Source organism: Acipenser ruthenus, chromosome 2 (assembly GCF_902713425.1).
Source record: "Acipenser ruthenus chromosome 2, fAciRut3.2 maternal haplotype, whole genome shotgun sequence".
In the NCBI taxonomy this organism is placed as follows: Eukaryota; Metazoa; Chordata; class Actinopteri; order Acipenseriformes; family Acipenseridae; genus Acipenser; species Acipenser ruthenus.
This window is the reverse complement of record NC_081190.1, coordinates 66,350,998-66,375,913: the sequence shown is the minus strand read 5'-3', so window position 1 is coordinate 66,375,913 and position 24,916 is coordinate 66,350,998. Positions and strand designations below refer to the sequence as shown.

General features: G+C 36.7%; 2 protein-coding genes across 5 annotated transcripts in view; one reads left to right on the top strand and one right to left on the bottom strand.

The window, feature by feature from the left end:
- Positions 1-1,041: 1,041 nt before the first annotated feature.
- znf330 (zinc finger protein 330) lies at positions 1,042-21,974 on the bottom strand. 3 transcript variants are annotated; one of them, XM_058999289.1, is made up of 10 exons: positions 21,952-21,974; positions 15,969-16,123; positions 13,403-13,422; positions 10,124-10,194; positions 8,667-8,746; positions 7,753-7,879; positions 6,866-6,970; positions 6,595-6,641; positions 2,608-2,725; positions 1,042-2,177 (listed from the first exon to the last, which is right to left on the bottom strand). In XM_058999289.1, exons 1-10 carry the CDS (start codon positions 21,956-21,958, stop codon positions 1,894-1,896), a joined length of 1,014 nt encoding a protein of 337 aa, XP_058855272.1. In that variant the 5' UTR covers positions 21,959-21,974; the 3' UTR covers positions 1,042-1,893. The 3 variants fall into 3 exon arrangements, with proteins under 3 accessions (XP_058855272.1, XP_033869778.2, XP_058855274.1); XM_034013887.3 differs by lacking the exon at positions 21,952-21,974 and adding an exon at positions 20,216-20,382; XM_058999291.1 differs by lacking the exon at positions 21,952-21,974 and adding an exon at positions 17,292-17,313.
- Positions 21,975-22,012: 38 nt separating this feature from the next.
- The window catches only part of rnf150a (ring finger protein 150a), a 75,344-nt gene continuing 72,440 nt past the window's right edge, over positions 22,013-24,916 (top strand). The window contains exon 1 of one of the 2 annotated variants that reach the window (XM_058999288.1): positions 22,013-22,731. In XM_058999288.1, coding sequence (XP_058855271.1) covers positions 22,278-22,731 — 454 coding nt within the window. In that variant the 5' untranslated portion in view covers positions 22,013-22,277. The remainder of the gene's footprint in view (positions 22,732-24,916) is intronic. The other variant, XM_034013261.3, reaches the window with a different exon arrangement.

The window sequence follows — 24,916 nt, the reverse complement described above, 5'->3', positions numbered from 1 at the left end:
CGATTGGTTACACCTGAGCTAATTTAAGATTGCTATTACAAGGGGGGTGGACACTTATCCAACCAAGCTATTTCAGTTTTTATTTTTAATTAATTTTCTACAAATTTCTAGAATATTTTTTTTCACTTGGAAGTTGTGGGGTAGGATGTGTAGATAAATGAAAAAATAAATAAATAAATAAATAAAAATATTTTAATGCATTTTAATTCCAGGCTATAAGGCAACAAAATGTGAACATTTTGAAAGGGGTGTAGACTTTCTATAGGTAATGTGTATATATATATATATATATATATATATATATATATATATATATATATATATATATATATATATATATAAAGAGTACGTGCAAATCTGACAATGGCCTCAGTGAGTACAAGGCCCTCTGGAGCTGGTTTACTTGGTGGCCTAGGCATTGTGTGTTTGAAGACAAATATGATTATAAAGAAGAAAAAAAAAACAAAGATAAATGGCAAATCTAAAGCAGCAATGTTTAACCGATTGATCTTGACTTATTAGGAAGAGAGTTCTGTAATAATTGTGGAGGATTGCAAAAGATTACGTAATAGTAAGGCGCTCCCTAGTGTCTCTTGCCCTCCTGTTTTTGTTGATTTTTTGTTAATTTAATATAAAACTTCTACCCCAAGAGGGGTTTACTCTGGCTCGACAGCGCCCTGTGCCCAGAAATGCCAGTTCCCTGTGTAAATAAATATTACGTTGTGAGACATATTAACCCGATACCTGGACTCTGTCATATTTGTTATTATTATTATTAGTTTATTTAGCAGATGCCTTTAGCCAAGGCAACTTACAGAAACTAGGGTGTGTGAACTATGTCACTTACAACGTCTCACCCGAAAGACGGAGGTTAAGTGGCTTGCTCAAGGTCTCACAGGGAGTGAGGGGATTTGAACCGGGGACCTCGTTACAAGCCCTTTTCTTTAACCACTGGACCACACAGCCACCTATGAATTGTTGAATACTCAGCTCCATCACTCTTGCACCTCCCACAAGGACATTAAAATAATAACTACATACCACAATTAAGTGTATTTATTTCTAAAATAATGTTTTTGTTTCATACAGCAACATACGTTCCACATTGTTACTGCACTGTACCCAATAAGTTCCCGTGGTGGGATGTTCACTATAATGGAGAATGTTCATTAAAAATAAAAATAAAAGGTCACAAAAAAACACATGCACACAGTAATAAGTATTCCACATTCTGCCCTTGTTCTGTTCAAAATCACAACATGGAGATATGTGGCAGGACGCAACAAAGATGCTTGAGTGTGCACGTTTTCTTTAACGTTCATCAAAATTGGGCCCGGTGTGTTCAGCTCCAGTTCCTGCGAGAACTACATGATCCATGACTTGAAAATGCACATGAGGTAGTTTAGGTGTAATGTTTCACAAGGCATTTGCATTGCGTTTAATAACAAAGGCACTTCTAGAATTACATTGTGTGCCTATATATACCTCCAAGCATTGAGTAATCTGTTCTAGAATGAAGCTAGCAAAGCTTGTATTCCACTCAATTTAATATCCGTCTTACAGCCATTGCGAATGACCTGGGCCTTGAGAAAGCTGATCACACCCATAACAAGTTTTTAAACCTGCACTTTAAAAAGAGCATCTGTAATATACGATCAGAAAGGACGATAAAAAAAATAAAAAAAAGTGCTCTCCTGACAAGTAAAACTACATTACATAATTTATTTGTCTTTTGTTTAAATATGACAATAAAAGCACAAGTAATACAATTCATTTTAACAAGTTGTACAAACAAAATCAAACAACTTTTTGCTAGCAATTTCAAATTTGTATTATTTTGGTACGTCCAAGTACTCAAGTATACAGCAACTATATAAACGATACATGCCCTGTTTAGTTTTGGGATTCCTCGTAGTGGGCGTATCCACTGGCATAGGTTCTCCCCAGATTAAGATCAGAGAAAGGTTCAGAGGCCTCAGTGTCAGACTCCTTATCATCTTCTTCCTCATCTTCATCATCATCATCATCGTCTTCGTCGTCTCCATACTCCTCGTCATCGTAATCCTCATCCCCTCCAGCCCCGCCTCCTGATGCCAGGTTCTTCCAGTAGGCATCATAACCTGAGGCACCATCTCCGTCATCCGCCCCACTCTGTCGTCCGAACTTCAGAGAGCGAGCTTTAGAGGGAATAAAAATAATATAAAAAAGGAGTAAGATATTGAGTAACAGTGTTATTACTGGACAACACTGGAGCTTAAGTAAGAAAATCAAAGGATTACAGCTGGGTACCAAACATTAAGACAATAACTCAAAGTGTACTGTCTCTATGCAGCTGTAGCTTCAAAAGTAACATGACCTCAATATATTAGGTTAGAGGTAAATGTCATGGTCAGCACACATTAAACAGTCAATGTTCATATAACACTGCTAATATGAAGTCATTATCTCAAATGGTTTCTGCGATACAAGGTATCTACACTGTGGCAGCAGCAGCTTTGCAAAAAACTAAAAATATAAAGCTGCCAGCTTAAATAGTTAATGAGATATTTGCTATTTGCAGTCATCATACAAACATCCTCTCACAAGGACAGAATGCTATTCACTCACTGGACATGCTGAGATCCTTGGTTTCCTGTGTTTCGTGCCCACACTTGGGGCAGGGTGGTTCTTTTCCCTTCTCTTGTTTAAACACTTTGCTGCGGATATGATCACCACAATAGCAAGCCTGCAGATAAAAGAAAAGAAAAAAGAAAAACAAAATCTTTCAATGTGGTTTAGACAGATCCTTGGCAAGATACTGATAAACACACTAATGCCAGCAATAACATGTTCCATATACAGTACATAATGCAAGTTTTAAAATGAAGGCTTACCAAAAATGGAGAAATACTACTGTAAATTACTTAAAGCACGGGTCTCCAATCTTGTGTTTTTTTGTTTTTTTAATTACAGTGAACATCTTAACCTCAGGAGATGAAAGTGAGGAGAAGTAAAAAAAAAAAAAAAAAAAAAAGGCTAAACAAAGTGGCAGGAATCTGGGATCCACTGCTGTGTTGGATTTTTTGCTCAGGAACCCAAATTGAATTAAGATTACACCTGAAATTAGAATGTATACCAAATAAGTGAACTTCAACTGATGGTTTCACAAACCCAGAGATGCCTATACTTGAGTGAACAAAACAGCACCTGCCAAGCAAAATGAGGTAAATATATATATATATTTTTTTTGGACGGTACAAAAACTTGATCTAAGTATGCAGTCAAATAAAAGTTGAGGTAAAATATATATTTAGTTTCAAGTTAAATATATTTACCTGTGCACAACGGCTGAAATAAATGTTGTACAGCATGTACTGTCTTTTAATGTTCTTGTTCCTTTGGATCTCAAATGCAACTTCAGCTTACATCAGAAAGTCACTCCCTTTTAATTGTTAAAGGTCAAAAAAGAACTATGTACACTTTCAGTTGTTCTTGTTAATTTCTATTTTTGTGACACCTTCCTTTCCCTCTTGGTTTTTTTTAGCTTTAATAATAACAAAATAATAATAATAATAATAATAATAATAATAATAATAATAATAATAATAATAATAATAATAATAATACCTAAACATTGAATCTACAAAAGAAGCCAGGGGTAAGCATGCGGACCAATAAAAAAAATGCAGACTTAGTTATTGTTGTATAAGACGTAAGCGTACTGTTAGTATATTTCTAACAGGAAAGCATTTATAATAAAAGCCACGACGGTGCTCACGGTTTGAAGGGGAGCGATACTTATGGATTATTCCAGGAGAGTGGGGGTCTACAGGCTTTGTCAACAATGCACGTGATCATCCCCCCCCCGTGTGTAGGCATTTTTGTACATTTCGCCACAATTCTGTTTTAAATCCTCCGTGTCTTAACCTTAATACATCTTTAAATGCCGCTAACAAGCCTACATCCTGATTGTAATCTCGTTTCCAATAGAAATGTAAGAATGTGTTGTCACTCACTAGTTGGGGTGGGTTTAAAGTATTGAGAACTAATCAATGTTAGATACAAGTCAGGAAGGCGGGACATTACCCACATTGGGACATTACCCACATTGGGAAATGTATATATTATTATTTTTGTAGTAGGTTTTATTTTTTTAAATGGGAAAAGGGTAAAGTCAACGTGAATAGATGAACCATTTCCACAGTTTTTACGGTGTTTTGCGGTGTTTATTGGCTATCCACCGATTTATTTAATTTTTGTATCAGAGATTTTTTTATCAGTAATGTACAAATTATATATATATATATATATATATATATATATATATGGCAAACAGAATTAGTAAAGGATCGGTCTTATTGCTTAAAACAAACACTTATTAAAACAGGTTATTTAAGAGCAGAGAAGAGTTCTTTATTTTTTAAAAAGGCATAGCAAAACCATAAAAAAATATATTTTAATACCAAGATGTAAGTTATTGGATTTCTCTCTACAGTTCATGTGACATTACACAAGTAAGCTTCCAATGTTGTTACTAATGATTATTACAGAGTTTGTACAAAAAAACATTTCTTTACTAAACTAAAAAAAAAAAACAGTATCTGTTCACAAAAAATATCTTCCTAAGAAACTTTGCTAAGGCTGCAAGTATCATTGCATAGTTCAGAAGCATGTCTGCAGTAGAAAAAAGCAAGGGCAAAAGGGCTGTGAAGATGGTAATTGACAGTAAGGTAGAAAATGAAGGAATGTTCTTGCATGAGGCTGGGCAAGAAAGCTGACTAGTACTAAGATTTGTTTTGTACAGGACGTGAATAACAAAGGTGGTCATATGAAAATGACCTTTTCCTTCACTTTGTTCATAGGAACACAAGGTAGTAGGGATGGGAATTTTAAACGTATAAACTCCAAAGAAGTGGTTAAACGTTGAATAATATGCTAGACGTATAATCGATCATGTGACAAATTTCACCAAAACACATATTTAATGTATTCATTTTAGTAATTTATCATCATATACAGCAGTCCGTTGCGTATCCGACTTCTGTACTGCCACAGTAAGGGCGGATATTATAAAAAGGAATGGGTTGGGCAATTGCCTCCATCTAGCTTTTGTAATTGGTGCAAGAGAAAGACACTGGGGTGGGTTTTATTCTCGGTCAATCTGGCGCTTCATTGGTGCACTCTGTTTTTTTGCTGTAGTAGGCGTGGTGTGGTACCAGCTCCACGGTGTAATAAAGTTAATGACAAGCATTTTTTCTGAAGTTTGTTATGTATTTTTAATAAAATGGCATATATAAACAAAGGAATGAAGCAAAGCCACATTTGGAAGTATTTTGAGGAACCGGACGAGAAAACCGTGGTATGTAAAAACAGTAAATATGCCAAATAAAATTGTCATACCACAAAAACACGTTCAGTGCTTCACCATTTGAAAGGAAAACATTCAGAAATTACTGTGGATGGACTTTAAAGAGGAATTTTTTTTTTTCAATATTAATTCAAAGAACGCATACGTGTAAATATATTATAGGCTTCAATTTACCAGTACAGTTTTACGCAAATTGTTTGTTTAAAAAAAAAAAAACCTTGATATTGTCAACAGAAGGGGATATTTAAAAAAATAAATAAAAAAAAAGTTGCAAAAAAAAAGTACAATAAGGAACGGACAGACAAGTACCTCCAGATATCCCCAGACTTGGAAAATGCAGTTTAGAAAAAAACTTCAACCAATTTTACGCTTTTTTTTTGACAGGGACCTATGTGACCTTAAAGCTTGTTAGATTGACCTGTCACTCTTTAAGAGATAATAACAATGGCTTAAATAAATTAAATATATTTAAAAAATAATAATAATAATATATAACATTGGAATCTGCATTTGATAGATTCTGTACATATGCAGCTGTGTTTTATTATTATTATTATAGGTTTTGTTCGTTTGATATAATAATATAATAAAATGTAAAAAAAAGTTTAGTTTAGTTTATTTTATTCACTTTGTTCCCACAGGGTCAGCACAGGTACATCTAAATAGTGCAGTACAAATAACAAAAGAAACATTTACGAAGATAAAAATAATACAAATGTTTTTTTTTTTGGTTTTTTTGTCTATTGATTTTTTAGTATACATGCAGGACAGATGCTATAAGACTGTTATATTAAAAAATATATATTATTAAAAATGTGTACGGATTAATCTACTGGTTAATCAACTAATCCACATAAATGAACGGATCAAAAATTGGAATGGAGTGACAGCCCTAATTTCAATTTATACTTTGGTGTGTATGTTTGTATTTAAGTCTTTACGATGCTGAAGCGTTATTTGCTTAGAAATGCTAACCAGGGCTGTCAATATACATCATAATATAATATAAATAGTGTGTGTGTATGTAGATATGGTTTAAATGCGGACACCTGCATAGCATTTAAACATTCATAAAAATGTACCAAAAGCATATCCTTAGAACACAGCATTAACTGTTGTAATTACGGTATTTGCAGTGTGGCATAACATGAAACGGTATCAATACCATAATGTAATGTACCTAAACTGCTGTACACCGCAAAACTGGACTCGCCCCTCTTCAGGTACAATAGGTACTTTTCTCTTACCTTACAGCGCAGACAAGAATGTTGCCCAAGGCGGTTACAGGAAATGCCTGTCATGAAGAAAATAACACCATGCACCTATTAAAGTTATTGCCATCCTTATCAAGCTAACACAAGTTAAACTCTTTCAGCTCCTCAGTTGTCAGACCAGGGTGTAAAAGTGAGGTTACGGCTAGCCTGCCAACACCCACACCCATAATACATCTTCTAGTTCACATCTTCAATATATCTTCATATCTATTTTATTATTAGTTGTATTTATTTAATCACATACACTTAAATGTTTCTGCTTCCAGAACCTGGCAGCTGGCTTGATGCTCGAACTGATCATCTTCGCACAGGAAGTTGTCGCAGAAAGAGCAGCGGAATATTCTTCCTCCTGTAGAGCATAAACAGATGCTAACGACAGTAACACATATTGGTTTCAATGCACCACACTGAAAAGAATCAACACTAAGCTATTCTCTACTGTAAGATCATTCTACTACATTTGACAGCAGTTTAAAATCTCTTGGATACAGGGCCATAACCAGAGCTGACATTCTACCAAGGTCAAACTTAGGTTTCAAGTCAGTGGTTTCTCTACCAGTCTACAGGCCCGGCGGCCTGACGGGTCAAAAAAGGCAGCCGCCGGGCCTACAAAATGGAAAAAAAAAAAATCATAATTGCGTGTGTGAAGTTAGTTTTCAGGTTTGTTTAAGCGGAACAGCCTCTGCAAGGCTCCTGCGTCGCCTCGCCTCTCCTCTCCACCCCCTACGTAACGCGACGCATTTGGTGATTACATCATGTGAATGACCCTGTGGTTGTACTGAAATATGATTGGCTGTAAAATTACGGCCGGTCTACTCATAGCCATCACCCACCATGGCTTCACATAAGGCTAGACTTAATCAGGCATGAACATAATAACAGTGTGTCAAAACAAAAACCAAGTCAAGCTGCAGAACCCATTTGCTGGATTATTAACCTCAGACTCCAGAAATGACATTGCGCAACTCCATTCAAAGCTTAAGAAAACAAAACAATAAAACTGTGTAGCATCTGTATCATGATGTCAAGTTTTCAAACTTTGTATATGAAATTCAAAACAAAACAATCAATGTTTGTCTTTCAATTAAATATACTTGAACATTTTGAAAGTAAAACACCCATCTGATTTACCATGCTCCCAGACTCCTCTTTCACATTCAATACAATCTGCATCTACAAGGGGGCAGATGCAGGCGTGTGTGCCAAGACATTTCTTTCCATGGCACACCCATGCCTCACAGAAGTCACAGACTGCCCCCTGGTGGGAAAAAAAGAGGATTTATAAGAAATTACCATTAAAAGATACATCACTTAACAAACCACTATAAACAACATTAACTTTACCCAAATAATAATAATAATAATAATAATAATAATAAAGGTGATTTTTTGGTTTGGTTTCATTTGCTAGTGTGGATACATCTGTTTAAAATATTTGTAGCATTGAAAATAATTATGCAATACAACACAAAAAAAAAATCCCCACAGCCACAATTTTCCTAAGGGGTTGAATTAATGTAACAAACATGAAGTTTGAATTTCAAACGGTTTCTTATATGTGCGCAGGGTTTACAACAAATGTAGCTTCAAAATGATTCATTATTAAACTTAAAATTAAGAAAATCATAAAATACAGCTGCGTACAAATGAGGACACCATCTAAAAAATGTGTGCTCCATTGTTGGCATGACCAGAGAAACACACTTTTCAGTGTTGTAAGTTGCCATGCAATTATGTAAACACATTCAAAGGTATTCATGTTTAGGTATTCGGTGAGATGGGATGAGGTTAAAAAAAAACAACAAAAAAACACATGGATGCAAATGAGCCCGGCTTTCTTGCATACAACCCCAACTGTGAAATGTACCCACTGGGCAATCACATGCACGACTGGAGTTTTTGAAAACTACACATGGAGTATAGGCAGATTAAAAAAATAAATAAAAAAGGGTTTTCAATAACATCAAAATACAATAATAAATAACCAATTTCTAAAGTCTTTCGGAGCTAAACCAATCAATATGTAGTGATGCCAGAACACTTACCACCATTGCTAGACCAGTGCTGTGTATCCCGGGGTGTCTTATCACACAATCGGAAGATTTCATCATGCATTTAGTTTTTCCTTTAAAAAAAAAAAAAAAAAAAAAACAACAACAATCAGAATACTGATTGTAGCATGTGCAAGCGACTAAAACTGAATTGAAACCAAATCATAAAATCAAATATCATAAAAGCACAGAAAGACTGCAACAAAGTTTGGTCAGACCCCTTTTCTCCCAGGACAGTAATTATCATCCTACAAGTCTTGAGCTACTTCTGGACTCAAAGTACTACATTTAATCAATTATACTGTAAATTAGAAACCGGACTTCATAATTCTTAAAAGCTAGCAGACAACATACATGTAAAGTGTTATTGAACAAGATGTAGAATGTTCAGTCAAACTCATTACTTACTGTTTCTTCCTATTGTGTGGGGTATATTCCTGCGATATGCTTTTATTTAAATATTTGCTAACTGAATACTTGGTGAAAAGAGAAATGTTGGAGTGTTCCTAACTACTAGTTTTAAAATGTGTCCAGCATTAAGGTAACATAATATTTTACTACCGGAGCTTTGCAGACCTAATTTATACAGAACCTTCAATGTACTTAATGGAATACAGTACATCTTGTATTAGCCTAAAAAATATTATAATAATCTTATAATAATCTTATAATAATAAGAAAAATATCAAAACACAGTAGCCAGTAATGTGTTTTGTTGTAAACTCTACAGCATATACAGTAACATTTTAAATGTACGCGTATGCTTGAACCTGTAAATCTATTTTTGCAGGTGCATTCATTACCGACAGGCCTCGTTGGTTATTTAAGTGACGTTTGTTATTTGACAACATATTAATTTCTGAATTGCTTCAAATAGTTTTCATGGGTAGTAGCAGATAATTAAACATTACGGTATCATTCTAATGGGTGGTACTGATTTTGTGCCACTGCAGGTGAAGTTAATGAGCTTTGCTGGATGAATTTAAATACTGTAAAGCCATAAATATTTGCAAGCCTTTTATTATGCGTTTTTCACTATGAAAATAAATAAATAAAACTGTAAACATTTTTGACACGAATATCGGCACTAACAATACATACTTCGTATATTGCAACAGGTCGGCAACATTTCTGGAGCAATATAATTTTTTTACGGATGTGATTCACCAAATATTTTGGTCGCAAATATTTATGGCTTTACAGTATCCGATTTATAATTACTTTCTTGTTCAAAGTATATGTAAATCACTGACTTATGAGAAATGTGTGAGAGAATGGATGATGTTAAATGTATATTTGTCTAGTTTGTGTTTCCTGGGTCCCTCTTGAAAACAAGCTAGCTGTGCCAAATTAATGAGGTTTTCTTGGTGTGTGTAGATTTAAAAATATAAATATACATACATAATGTAATTTCTGAACACCAGAAGATTAAAAGAAAATGGTTTACTTACCACACTGGGCACAGATTGGTAACTTCTGTACCGAGCTACAGAAGTAGCAAAAGGCTCTGTTTTTCTGCCGTCTTATTGTCAATGGAAGAAAGAAACAAGATAACAGTACAATAAGGAACGGACAGACAAATACCTCCAGATATCCCCAGACTTGGAAAATGCAGTTTAGAAAAAAACTTCAACCAATTTTACGCTTTTTTTTTTTTTGTCAGGGACCTATGTGACCTTAAAGCTTGTTAGATTGACCTGTCACTCTTCAAGAGATAATAACAATGGCTTAAATAAATTATATTATATATATATATATATATATATATATAATTAGAATTTTTATTTTTGATCAGTTAATTTATGGGCATTAGCTGATTAAAATCAGTAGATTAATCCGTGCACATTTTTAATAAAGGTAGCAACATTATAGTGGCTGTCCGGCATAGTAATACTAAAAAAAAAATCAATAGAATCTAAAAAAAATAAATAAAAAATAAGCCCAATGGGAATTCAGTCTTTTTTTAAAAACTTTGTATTATTTTTATTTTTGAAAATGTAACACATTTTCACAGAACAACCATTCTTTTGGGAAACCTGAAAACACAAGACAGCTGAGCTGGGTTTCCAACATCGGTTGTTTAATCTACCATTATAGCTAATTACTTGGCTTCCTTCTGTATTTCTGCATCTAGCAGAACCTGAGGCACCGAAGAGATTCAGCCGTTCTGAATCTTTACAGGTACCCGAGTATACTGTGGCCATTGACAAGTGACTGCTTAACATGCTGTCGCAGTCAGAAATCAGAGAAAGTAATTCTTGAGTATTGAGGGTAAAGACCATTGCACACTGGATCTGATCATGCATCCAATTTCAATGTGCCTCTAAGAAAAAGAAAAACGATCATCTACATTCCCTATCTATTGCACCTTGCACATTGAGTCCATAATTGTCGTACGACAGTGATGCGTCAATTTTGGAATCGAAACAAGTTTGATTTGATCGGATTTGACGTGCGTTAAATTACACTGACCAATGAAAAACGACTGGGAAGACACATGGATTCTTGCAGTTTCCTGAACAAAATGGAAAAACTAATTGTGTGTCACCAAACAAAAATTACTTTGATAAATCCAACAAAGACTGGAAAAAAAAAAGAAAACATATGGGAAGACATTGTTGTGGACTTGGGCATGAATGATAGGTATTATAAAACATAAAATTTGATAGTATACATAAACATGTGGATTTTGCGCAGTATAGATTATTATAAGCATATACTTTTTTATTTCAATTGTAGTTGAGGAAGCAAAGAAACAATGGCGTAACCTGCAAGACACATATCAGAGAAAGAAGCGTGACAGGGCAAGAGTGGTCAGAGCTTAAAAGTCTTAAGAGGGGCAGTAAATGAAAGTGATGGAATTTCTGGCTCCATACACAGAGAGTAGAAGGTCATTATGGTATTTTCGGCAGCTCATTGCTAGCTTCCCAACTTTTAGATACATTTATCACAGGAGCGAGTGTTAGAAATAAAATATTATACAGTTGAAGTCAAATGTTTACATACCCCAATGGAAATGTATAATTTCTCAGAAACAAAAAATTATAGGAAAAATCTTTTGTAGCAAAAGTTTTGCTTTTGTGGATGAGAAAAAAAAAAAGTTACAATTACAATTATTTATTTCAGCAATTTTTTTTCAAAACTCCAGAAATGCTAATTCAAAAGTATTCATACCCTGACAAGGAAAATGAAATGAATAGCTAGTTGAGGTACCTTTAGCAATAATAACCTCTTTTAAATGATTAGGATATTTGTTAATGAGCTTTTGGCATGATTCTTCAGTGATTTTTGGCCATTCATCAACACAAAATTGTTCCAGTTCATTCAAATTCTGAGGACTTCTCTTGTGCACAGCCTTCTTCAACTCATACCAAAGATTCTCAATTGGATTTAGATTGGGACTTTGACTATGCCATTCCAGAACCTTGATTTTATTCTTCTTTAACCATTCTGAAGTAGATTTTGATGTGTGCTTTGGATCGTTGTTGTGTTGGAGCATCCAGTTGAGCTTTAAACCAAGTTTTGTAGTGGAGGGTTTCAGATGATTGGCCAGTATCTTTTGGTATGCTATGGAATCCATTTGACCATGTATTGGAACTAAATTTCCTGTGCCATTAGAAGAAAAACAGCCCCACAGAAGGATATTACCACCACCATGCTTGACAGTAGGTATGGTGTTCTTTTCTTTGTACGCCTCACCAGACTTTCTCCAAATGTAACAACTATCAGCGTGACCAAATAGCTCGATTTTTGTTTCATCACTCCACAAAACCTTTGACCAAAACTCATATCCATCATTCAAATGTTGTTTTACAAACTTTAAGCGATTGTCCTTGTGACGTTTTCCCAAGAGTGTTTTTTTCCTTGGCCTGCGACCATTGCGACCTTCACCATGCAATACTCGACCTATGTTTGAAATGGAAACCCCAGTCCCACACATGCAGTCAATTCACTTTGAATATCTTTGGCTGTTAATCTCAGATTGTTATTAACCTCACAGTTCTTCTACTTGTTCTTGGTGAATGAACCTTCTTTATTCCAGACTGCGGGAGCGTTGTGACAGTACCACAAGTCTTGTGCTTCTTGATAAAAGAAACAACAGTTGAAACTGGGATACTCAAATGCTTGGAAATCATCTTGGATCCTTCTCCAGCTTTATGACAATAAATAATTTTCTGCCTAAGGTCTTCAGATAGCTCTTTACTTTTTCCCATATTGACTTATTGGTAATGACAGCAATCATCCTATGCCTAACCCTTTTATACTCTAAGAATATTCACCTACAATCTGGCATTTTCTAGACTTTTCTAGAATTAGGTTCTGCATTATCATATTGAAATTTCTAGCACCTTGTAGACAATACTATCATAGCATAACAGGTATGAATACTTTTGAATTAGCATTTTTGGAGTTTTGCAAAAAAAAATAAAATAAATAAAAAAATAAATGCTGAAATAAATAATTGTAGACTATTTCGTAACGTTTTTTCCTCATCCACAAAAGCAAAACTTTTGCTACAAAAGATTTTTCCTAAAATTATTTGTTTGAGAAATTTCTAGAAATTGTAAATTTCCACTGGGATATGTAAAATTGTGACTATTACTGTATACACACACACACAAGCATAACAACTTTCTTGTAAGTCCATTATTTGTTTGTAGTTGTTCTAGTGTTATGCATACAAGGATAGAAAATGCTTTGAAAGGGAGACAAATAATAATGAAACATACCTTTGGCACTTGTCACATTCCTGTAATGGAAAATAATAGCCTTTAGTCAATTAAATGTACACATTTCAGTAACACCAAGCACAAAAAAGTGATTATTTTACCAGATTCTGCTTGGTACACACCCCTGATTTAAAGTAAAATTCCTCCCATTTTGTTTATAAATATGAAAAATACATTTCAGTTAGGGGTGTTTTTTTGTTTGCATTTACAAAATGTGCACACTTATTTTTGCCTTGCTGCTTCTAGATACATTTGGAAGCAAAATCCACACAAATATGAACTTTTAAATTTTTATTTTTAAAATAAATGCAGAAAAGAATGGCCAAATCAAAACATTTTTGCCTTCAAGATGAACGGGATTTAAATCTAGATTAAGGTGTTGCAATTACAAAATAAACAGTGCATACTAGTAGAAACGTTGTCATCACAAAAACAACAATAGATAGATTGACTAGCCAATTTAACGTTTTAGTAAAGTAATAGAAATATTTATAGATATATATCTATCTCTGTATCCGATTTACATTCTTGCCTCCATCATACACTAACTTACTCATATATTTAGCGTAAATGAGTGAGTGGAAGGTTTTTCTTAACAAATAGTAGCATTTCTGCTTTTTCGCACATTAGCCTGTTTCTCTTCTCGTCCACGATATGCGAAGCTGCACTGAACAGCCGTTCACTGTCAACACTACTGCAGGGGGCAGGGGGCAGGGGGCAGGGAAACTTCCGTGCAGATTCAGCTAGAATGGGAAAACGACCCTTCTTTGAAGTATGGGTTCGCTCACGTACTTTTGTTTCTGAAGCATAACACTACTGCTTATAGCATCAGTTACTACCCCACCGGTACTTTCTTCCAATATCTCATCATACATCGAACACAGGTTGTGGCTGGGTTTTGTAGTGCCGTCATCTGCTTCCTTTGGTTTCTTCGAAGCAGGCTCCGTTGAGGTCTGTTCCGTTTCATTCCCCTTGGCTTGCATGTTTTCCAGGTGTGTCACCAGCATTTGTGTAGCCAGCAGCTTTATGTCATTACCAGTGAAGTACCTGTCCTTGTATCTTGGGTCCAGCAGGGTTGCAACGCAGTAGAGAGGTTCTGTTTCAATTTTCTGAAAGCGTGATTCCAAGGCTTCCAGCAAAGTGTGTTTCATAGTCTTTATTCCTTGGTCAAAAGCCTTTTTAAAGCTACAATGGAAGGGATGACCTCAGAAGCAGAGGCCAAGGATGAACTCAGTTCACGAGTTAGTTCTTCAAATGGTGCTAGAACTATCACTATTTTTTCCATCATCCCCCACTGCTGTACGGCGAGAGTTGTGGGGATTTCATGGTCAGCAGCATATGCTCCAAGCGCACGCTTCTGCTCCCAAAGGCTTTGCAGCATGTATTAAGTGCTGTTGCATCTTGTCTGTACGTCCTGCTGTAACCTCTTTGAAGGCATTCCGAGCAACGCCTGCACCCTTTGAAGACGAGAATACGCCAACGGAGAATGTTTAAAGTACCCAACAATTTTTCGTGACACTGCCAGTAAATCGGACACACTGCGCTGTGATAACAGTCCTTCGTTCACAACAAGCTGGAATGTATGTGCTACACAAGGTAAACTTGGTAAACTGAACTCTTGCATTGCCTTTGCTATGTTTCTTGCATTATCCCTGATAACAGCATGAACTTTTTCCTTCAGAATTTTCCATGCGGCAAACATATTTTCAAATGCTATTGAAATAGCCTCAGCTGTATGGGAAGTGCTGAACTCCTGTGCCTGTAGTACTGCCTTACGTAAATTGAAATTCACGTCTATCCATTGTGCAGTTAAACTCAGCATTGACATTGGCGACACATCAGAGCTCCAAATATCCGTCGTAAAGCTCTGTGCTGATACATGATCATCTTCAACCAGTGTCTGTGTTTGTTTTAAAAAACACTGTTGAGCTCAGGAAGTGAAGTCTCAGACATAAACTTTCTACTGGGCACTGTGTAATGAGGCGCCAGGCATTCAATGAGACGGCAAAATCCAGTATCTTGTACAACGGAAAATGACTATAAATTCCATTAAAGGGTTTGTAATTTCTTTAGCCCTGGCATCCCCACTTGCCAATTTTTGTGTACATTTAAGTGTTTCATGTAGGCGCGGCTTTTTCCTCCCCCTCCTTCTTTTCCGTAGTCTTTAAGTAGTTCTTGTATTCAGGGACATGGCGTGTCTCGAGGTGATGGATTAAGTTTGTTGTGTTGAAATCTTTACTGCTGTTGCCACCACGTGAAATATTTGCACCACATAGCTTGCAATCAGCTGTTTTGGAGTTCTTTACAGGCACTTTAAAAAAAAAATCCAAACTGTATTCCTTAGACATACTTACAACTGACAGAGAGCGCACCTTACACACTATAGCGAATATATTCGTGTCTCACGGTTTATACGTCACTGCATAAATATCGGTAAACATTATCGGCTATAAATAGCCGATAATGTTATTTCCCCCTTTATCGGTGCCGATCCGATAACCAACCGATGTATCGGTGCACCCCTAATTTCAGTGTGTACATGTAGATACTTTACGGGTAAACATACCATTGAAGCATTGGAAGGATGTTTTGCTAAGTCAACTTGGTCCCGGTTTGCTCGCATTTGTTTCTCTCGCTCTTTGCGGTTTTCTGCCTTTTTACGAGCACCAGTCTTCTTCTTCGGCATTTTTAAATCTGGTCTGACGAATGCAGCGATCAAAACTGCAAAGACAGAAACCACAACGGACATATTAAACAACAATATACGAACAAACAAACAAACAATTTCAATAGGTAAAAAATAAATATATAATAATAATAATAAAAAAAAAACTTACAATAAGGGCCCCCATGTTATGTTTTTCAATAGAAACATTTAAATTGGCAAGCCATTTTGGGTATGGACACCCTAAAATTGTCTACTCTGCCTCTGGAACAATGCCATAACTGTGATATGAGAGATATAGAAGAATATTCTCCGACACTTTAACTCATAAATAAATGAGGGGGGGTGGGGGGAGTAAAACAAAATATCATAGCCGTGTAACAAATTTTTATTTATTTTTTGTTCCTGGGTAGTAAGTGTTATTTCCTAATTGCTTATGCCTCAAAAGTATAGAAAATGGCTATTATTCCCCACAAACTTTGCTTTTGTGACCAGGACAGTGATATTTTGAAATTTACCTATTTTCCAGAACATTCCAGATAGATTCAGCGCTGAGTAAACTTGGGAGTAACTTCTAGAACTTTCTAGAACTTTCCAGTAATATAAATAGTAGTATAAATACAGGGGCCTTAAGCCCACCAGTTCAGTTTAGTTCCACCTGCCTAAGTGGATACATATCTGCATTTTTCTGAGACGGCATCAAGTGGCTGCAAGCATCCGGCAGACGCATTTTGCTATGTCTGCGGCCAATTTATCAAGACAAGAGCGAAAAAGTACTCCGTGGAAGCATCTGCTAAGATGTGTGAGGCCTACAAGGCATATTTCGGCATGCCTGTCGGGGATCAAAACAAACCCTGGGCACCTCATTTCACCTGCAAGCACTGCAAAAAAACTCTGGAAGGTAAGGGACAATTGTTGCTCGGAATTTTATGTTATAAAATTTGTTAAAATTTTTAAAATTGTAAAAGTTTTTAATTTTAAAATGTTTTACAATTTTCAATGTTACTGAAAAAATATATCATATATGAAAAATGTTGCGAGAATCTCTTACACATTAGTCATGGGTGAAATAAATGTATTTTTGTAGGATGGTACAGAGGGGAAAAGAGAGCCATGAAGTTCGCTATCCCAAGAATCGCCTGTAACCAGAATGAGTGGCGCCTCTTCATTGACAGCTCATCCACGAGCCTCAAAGCCGTGCTGCTCCATAATGGTAACAAGTACCTGTCTCTTCCCCTGGCTCACTCGGTGCACCTCAAAAGAGGATTACAACAGCATCAAGACCTTGCTGGACGCCTTGAAGTATGATGAGTACGGCTGGGAGGTCATAGGAGACTTCACAATGGTGGCATTCCTGATGGGTCTCCAAGGCGGTTTTACCAAGTTTCCCTGCTATCTTTGCCTTTGGGACAGCAGGGACACCAAGATGCACTACCACAGGCGGGACTGGCCACAGCGGACCGAGTTCTCTGTGGGGAGGAACAACGTCAAGTGGGAGCCACTGGTGGACCCCCGGAAGGTGCTGATGCCACCACTGCACATCAAATTGGGCCTTATGAAACAATTTGTCAGAGCTCTAGATAAGGAGTCGGCAGCCTTCAAGTACCTTCAAGACTTCTTCCCTAAGCTGTCTGAGACAAAGGTCAAAGCCGGTGTCTTCGTCAGACTACAGATAAAGAAGATCCTGGAGTGCAATGAATTCCCCAAGAAGCTCACTAGTAAGGAGAAAGCGGCTTGGAACAGCTTTGTCGCAGTGGTTCGGGGCTTCCTGGGCAATCACAATGCCGAAAACTATGTGGAGCTGGTTGAGACTCTGGTGAAGAACTACGGCACAATGGGCTGTAGGATGTCCCTCAAAGTCCATATCCTTGATGCTCATCTTGATAAATTCAAGGAAACATGGGAGCGTACTCAGAGGAGCAAGGCGAGCGCTTCCACCAGGATATACTGGACTTTGAACGCTGCTACCAAGGACAGTATAACGAGAACATGATGGGAGACTACATTTGGGGGCTGATTCGTGAAAGTGATTTACAGTATAATCGTAAATCTCGAAAAACTACTCACTTCTAAATCTTTTGTAGTCATTTTTGTATTACTTTAGTATAAATACATGTTAATTTGGATTCATATGTTGTTTTTTTTCACAAATTCGCCCGTTTTCTCATTGGAAATAGGTACATTTCAAAATATCACTGTCCTGGTCACAAAAGCAAAGTTTGTGGGGATTAATAGCCATTTTCTATACTTTTGAGGCATAAACAATTAGGAAATAACACTTACTACCCAGGAACAAAAATTGTGTTACATAGCGTTATGATACTCTTGGTAAAGAACGCTGTGTGTCAACTGGAAAGATGGTTCTCTGATACACATTAAATAAGGGGATTAAAATGTACCTGAGGCTAAACATGAAATCAAATGTTGGAATGTCAATAGTGAAGGGTCATGATTTATCACACTGCATATACAGTGCTTCCCCATGTATCTGAATCACCACAGGCCTTATGGAATCAAGTTTGCGTAGCATTTGAAATGAGAAATTGCCTGAATTCAGGGCTTGAATTTTCCAAGCTGCTCCCACATATGTGCAACTTTCAGTACGGGAAAATACGGTATTTTTCCCGCTCCCCTATTTTTCAGACAATTTAGAATGCCTAATTTAAACACATACATTACTCCAAGCAGTCCTGGCTTAAGCATTGTTTTGGCAGAAGCCGTCAAGACTCTGTCAATCGCACTAAGAGGAAAGTAAACTATTTAAGACCCTTGTGCTATTTTGCAAGAGCTGAGTTCGGGATTTGCAGTGTGGAGTAGTGGTTAGGGCTCTGGACTCTTAACCGGAGGGTTGTGGGTCCAATCCCAGGTGGGGGACACTGCTGCTGTACCCTTGAGCAAGGTACTTTACCTAGATTGCTCCAGTAATAACTCAACTGTATAAATGGGTAATTGTATGTAAAAATAATGTGTAAAAAATAATGTAATTGTATTTAAGAATAATGTGATATCGCCCTGGATAAGGGCATCTGCTAATAAATAAATAATAATTAGTTTTTTTGGGTGAAAAAAGCCTGGTTCTAGGGAGTGGAGTAGCCTTTTTGTTAAGAAAAAACAGAAGAAAATTAAATGTTTGCCTGTCTTTAAAGTTTTGGGTTATTTGCAACCTTGGTCACTACCTTACTGCATACATGCCAACAGTCCATATATGGTTGGGACAGTCCCGATTTCCTATCATATGTCCCATGTCCCGATGCATAGGAAGAAAGTCCCGATATTTACACAGAAAAAAATGAATTTATTCTGCACAGCAGAGTTAGTGAAAACCACACGCTGTGTTCTTCTGCTGATCACTAACTTACAGGTATACAAAGGTAAGAATGCTTCACTGTGTCTATGTTTACTGTTATGCTGGTCGTGTGTTGTTGTGTTGAGGTGATACGTCTATTATTATGATAGAGTGTTTTTTTGCGTATGACCCCTCCCATGTGTATGATGCGTAAACCCCACCACCCCCGGACAAGCGTCCCGCTGAACAGTTTACAAATATGTCAATGTACATTTTCAGCAACTTATTTAGGAACACTTATGATTATAAATTTAAATTGGAATGCAGCAGCCCCAACTACCCCAAGCGGTACACTATTAAAATGAATTGACACCTATATTGCTTTGACAAATTAAAGAAACGTCCTAACCAAGTTAAATGATTATTGGATTAGCGTGTATCTAGTAACACCAAGAGAGATGTACAGTACTATGTAGAACATATGGACGCTCTAAGTATTGAGCATATAGACGTTTTTAAAATTAATTTAAGTTTTTGATTCTGGAGATTAACGGTTAAGCAAATTGCTCAGGCTGAAACATTGCACGTTTTTAAGTGTGTACATTACACCATGAAACACACACAAACACATGTGTCTGTCAGTATTCTTAAATCTTTGGAAGCGGTTCCAACCAGCCACGTACTGCTGTATCTAATCCAGGCACTATAAATGAACACTATCATTTCGCACAATGCACGTTTTAATTTTTAAACCGAAAAACCGCGTTGACACTTTACATTAATAGTAAAAATAACATTGACACCTGATAACGAGATTTTGAGACTAAAATGCACAAAAATGAATAATACAACGAACACACACCTGCTTCAGCTTCCCTTCCTCTTCAGTGTTGGAAACAGGAAATTGCTATCTGTGTCCATCCAATTGATCAGCCTCCCCGCCTCACTAACTCATAGCACGGATTATTTAGTTCCGAACTAACCTAATGCTAACATTTCTAAAGTACCGCTGTCACGTCAATTTATGCTACCTATCAAGTGTTCATATTATGCGTACTGCGCATGCCCAGACTGTTTTCACCTTGCTCTGCACATGACCAGTTTTTTTTTTCCCCTCAAGACCGAGGTCGTTCATCAAAAACTGCTCCTTTTTTTTTTTTTTTGGATGAGAAAGTATGTGTTTTGTAAAGTTATATTTTACTCCACATGTAATAATTAGTTTTATATTAAATACAGACAACTGGTGTTAACGAACGGTAAAGTGTACTATAGAGCTAGGCACATTTATTTAAATATAAAAAGCAAAAGATAAAAAGGCAACTATATGTTGACTGCAAATTTTTTACATGGAAGCGTTTTCTACACCTTTGAAAATTGTTTTGTAAAGGTATTATTATTATTATTATTATTATTATTATTATTATTATTATTATTATTATTATAGCTATTTCCAGGTGTGAATTCAAATTCTGTTGTTGATTAGTTTAAAAATAAGTCATGTTAATTATATTCCATTATTTTAGTTCTGCTATATATTTTTTAGAATCTTTTCAAAGTACTCTCTATATAACCACCAAGATGGTTTAACTTCTGCATGTCATATTTTGCTACCGGTAGCAAATTTTGATGCAAATTGATGTAACACAGGTGTAGTGTTAAAAAGTGGTACACTGTCAGATTTTGGTACAGGTGCAATCAATTGCAATCTGATGGGTGTTTTCCTATTGTCAAACAGAAGTACATTTACCATTAATTATACATTATTTTTTTTACAAACTTAAACTGGAAAAGACTGGAAAATATGATCAATTCAATTTAAAAAGATGTAATAGACTGAAAACTGCACAACATACCAAATATGAATGGGCGCTTCCCTGCTTTCTTAGCAGAAGTTGTTTAGGCCTGCGCTAGCAAGCGCGGTGTGCTGCGTACCACTTTTTAGAGCGTACCTGAAAATAACACTACACCAGTAGTATAATTATATAATTCAGCCTAAATTCACTACTGTTGTCAGTGGGTGACTGATTGAATACTGTACTGTTTAATAGTTTAATTGGTTAAATGGTTAAATCCCATGTACAGGAAACAAAGTAACCGCTGATACTATTCCAGGACAACACTAGGGTGAAATGGATACACTGTTTGAAAATAAAGGAATGTATAAATGTATATATTGTATTATAAATTGCAATTACATTTCACTAATAACACTTACCTCGGATACAAACCAGCAAAGAAGCAGAAACAGGATACTTATTTGTACAGTGTAGGCTGTCCTACATTGTGAATACACTAACTGCAATACAAATATATAGCAACTGAATTAACTTCATCAGGATTCCCAGACAGGGCCTATACTTTTGATAACCCATTCACACTGCAACACGTATCAGCTGCTGAATGACTGATATTACTGATTACCTTTTTATTTCTATAGGTTACCAGTGCAGGGTTGCATTCATATTCTATAGCCTACTGCACAGCACCTAATACGGATTGCTATTCCAACTGTATAAGATTATTTATTCATCAGAATGTTGTTTTCCACCATTGGTTACCAATGCCATTGTACTCCAGGGGATGTCGCTGCATACCCACCGTTCATTCACAGTTTCTAGCCTAAGAATTTGTACAGAGACACCAGAGCAGTCTTGACAACAGCATCGACATCATGAAGCCCCTCCTGCAGCCACCAGTCCATAAACAACATTTCGTCTAGCAACCAGACTTGAATTCACGGGAGACCCGGCAGCAGCACCCAATCAATTAAGGATAACACTGGCCCGAGATTCCTCGTTGGAGCAGCGATCTGCCTTCTTCTTAATCGCCGGAAGAGAAAAAAAACCTTGAATACAGAGGGGAGGCTGGAGGCAGTCGAGTAGCGCTAAGGCTAGCAGACGGGAACATTAAGAAACCTCAGAACTATGGCAATGTCCCTAATCCAAGCCTGCCGCAGTCTGGCTCTCTCAACATGGCTGTTTTCCTTTTGTTTCGTGCATTTGCTCTGCCTAGACTTCACGGTGGCCGAGAAAGAAGAATGGTATACAGCTTTTGTGAATATTACTTATGTGGATCCCGTGAATTCAGAGATCAGAACAGAGAAAACGGAGTGCGGTCGGTACGGGGAACACTCTTTGAAACAGGATACTAAGGGGGTGGTGGTGATGCCTTCATCTACCCAAGACAGACTTGCTTGCGACCCCAACACTAAATTTGCAGTCCCTGCCAATGCCAAAAGCTGGGTAGCTCTTATACCCAAAGGGAACTGTACCTACAAGGACAAAATCCGCCATGCTACCAGTCAAAATGCGTCTGCAGTGGTCATCTTTAATGTGGGCTCCAGCAATGTGAACGAGACTATTACTATGCCACATGCAGGTAAGGACCGCGCCGCTGTTTATATTTTTTTCCAAAAATATGTTACACAAAACATTACACTTCTGCTCGCTATTATTCCACAGCATCCCGCGATTTATTGTCTACTCTTAAATGAACCAGGTGCACAAACGCACGCAATGATTAATAGTATGCACACTGTATATTAAAACTCAAAGAGAAGAAAGTGCTTGTCAAGTAATAGTAAAACAAGTTTTCATCTGAGGAATATGGGCACTTTGGTTTAAAATCTACGGGGGAAGTTTTTGATCCATGATTTAGTAGGCTGCTGTAGCAGAGAGAACACCATACATTTTCTAAATATGTAGGCCGCCTGTACATTACAAAAAAAACAAAAACACTTAAAATGAGTTACAAAGATTCTGCCATTTACTCGAGTTTATTATCATAAAAGTGACTCGCATGATCAATGTTATTATGGAAATACAGTACTGCAGAAGAAAAAGACTGGCTTCACATATGATGGATATTTTTAATTATACTTACTGTATTCCTGTGCAAAACAAATGCCATCCCTTTAAATTTACGAAATACCATTGCCAATCAAACCATATATTTATCCTTACCCGAGAAGTGATACCCAAATAAAAAAAAAAAAAACATGTTTCCACTCTTATTGGCATTCATGTTACCCCTTCTATTACGGTTGCTTTTTCTGATGGGTTTCAAATACAACATTGCAGGTTAAAAGTTAAAACTCCTGCTTTTTGGTACCTGTTTTTTCTGATGGTATCAGTCACATGGTCTTAGACCAGTGAATCTGCCACAGTCAGGAATACATTATTGAGCTGTTGCTTCCTGGCAGGGTACCTACTTTTCTTGAGTATTTAAAATATCTGCATTTAATAAAACACATTGAAAAACACATTTATTTTCAGCACTAGCGTCATCACTGGTAAACTGGTTAAGGTACTTGACTTACTTTGAAAGGCCTTTGATGAAACCTGTGATGAAATAGGGAGGTCTGCACTAAAAATATCACCATTTCATGATTACCTCTTGGTTCCAAAGCACTCGGGAAGGTATAATACTAGCAGCCATTAATTACTCACTGCTCTTGCCAACGCCATACTTATCTACTGCAATTTCTCATAGAAAGCCTTTTATCCTGGGGTCTGGATGAAATCACTTTACAACAAGTTTCTTTCTGTACTGTATATCTAATGTAATGGACTCCACACAAATGATCTAAATAGGTTATTATTGTAAGTTAAGCATGTTTTTGAAGTTTATAGATAACTGTATAGATTCTGGCTGCATATATAACATTCCTGCCTGTCCACTTTTCCAATAGTAAAGTTGCAAGTTATTGAGAGTGCAACTATCTGAGAGTATACCTGTGTGCTCATTTTGTAGAATAATGTGCTGCTTGTTACTATACGTTGGACACGTCTGCAGACTTGATCCTTCATGACCTGCTTGCGACCAGATATGTTTTGCTTTCCAGAGGAGACTGTCATGATGAACACGTTGGTCAATGTAGCGACTACTTTTGAGGGACAAGCTGGTTGCTTGGGGACCCTCATACCCCTTGTGCAGTCACTAGGGTCCTTTGGCTTCCCTGTGATTGTTGCTGAACAGTTGTACACAACTCTCAAACAGCTTATGTAGGTCTACTGTAGTCCACATACATGGTTGACTAGGGGATTTTCTCATTTTACTTATTCTAAGTGGTTTGGTCTGTCATCATTCAGGCATTCAACATGCATGTAGACAAGCAGACTTTTCTGACAGGTGTGGTAGAAGGATCATAGATCACAGCACGTGTTGTGCTGTATGGTGTACAATGAGGGCTTTGTTTCTCTTGCTGTAAAACAGTGGTTATCACAGCTGTGTCCTTAGTTATTGAATGGAGCAGTCCAGAGCCTTGTTCCATCCAGGTATTTGGTTACATACTTTAATTGAAAAACTAGGTGTTCAATTTATTAATTAAGTACCTGGTTGGAACAAGATCTTAAATTGGAATGAATTCAAAAGCCACAAGTGAGTGCTGCTGCACTAAAGCAGTGGTGCAGAGTAAAGGCCATTTTATCCCAGATGTTTGTTACAACCAGACCCTTATATATTGCAATTGAACCAATTACTTCTCTATTTGTGTATTAATCCATTAAGTATCTAATTTGTATTATTTAAAACCTGATGGGAAATGGACCTTGAAGACTGCAGT

Coding starts and splice junctions, on each gene's coding strand:
- znf330 (XM_058999289.1), bottom strand. Junction 6,642..6,865: donor GGAAGCAGAAACATTTAAGT/GTATGTGATTAA, acceptor TCTTCATGACAG/GCATTTCCTGTAACCGCCTT. Junction 2,726..6,594: donor ATTCTTGTCTGCGCTGTAAG/GTAAGAGAAAAG, acceptor TTTTATCTGCAG/GCTTGCTATTGTGGTGATCA.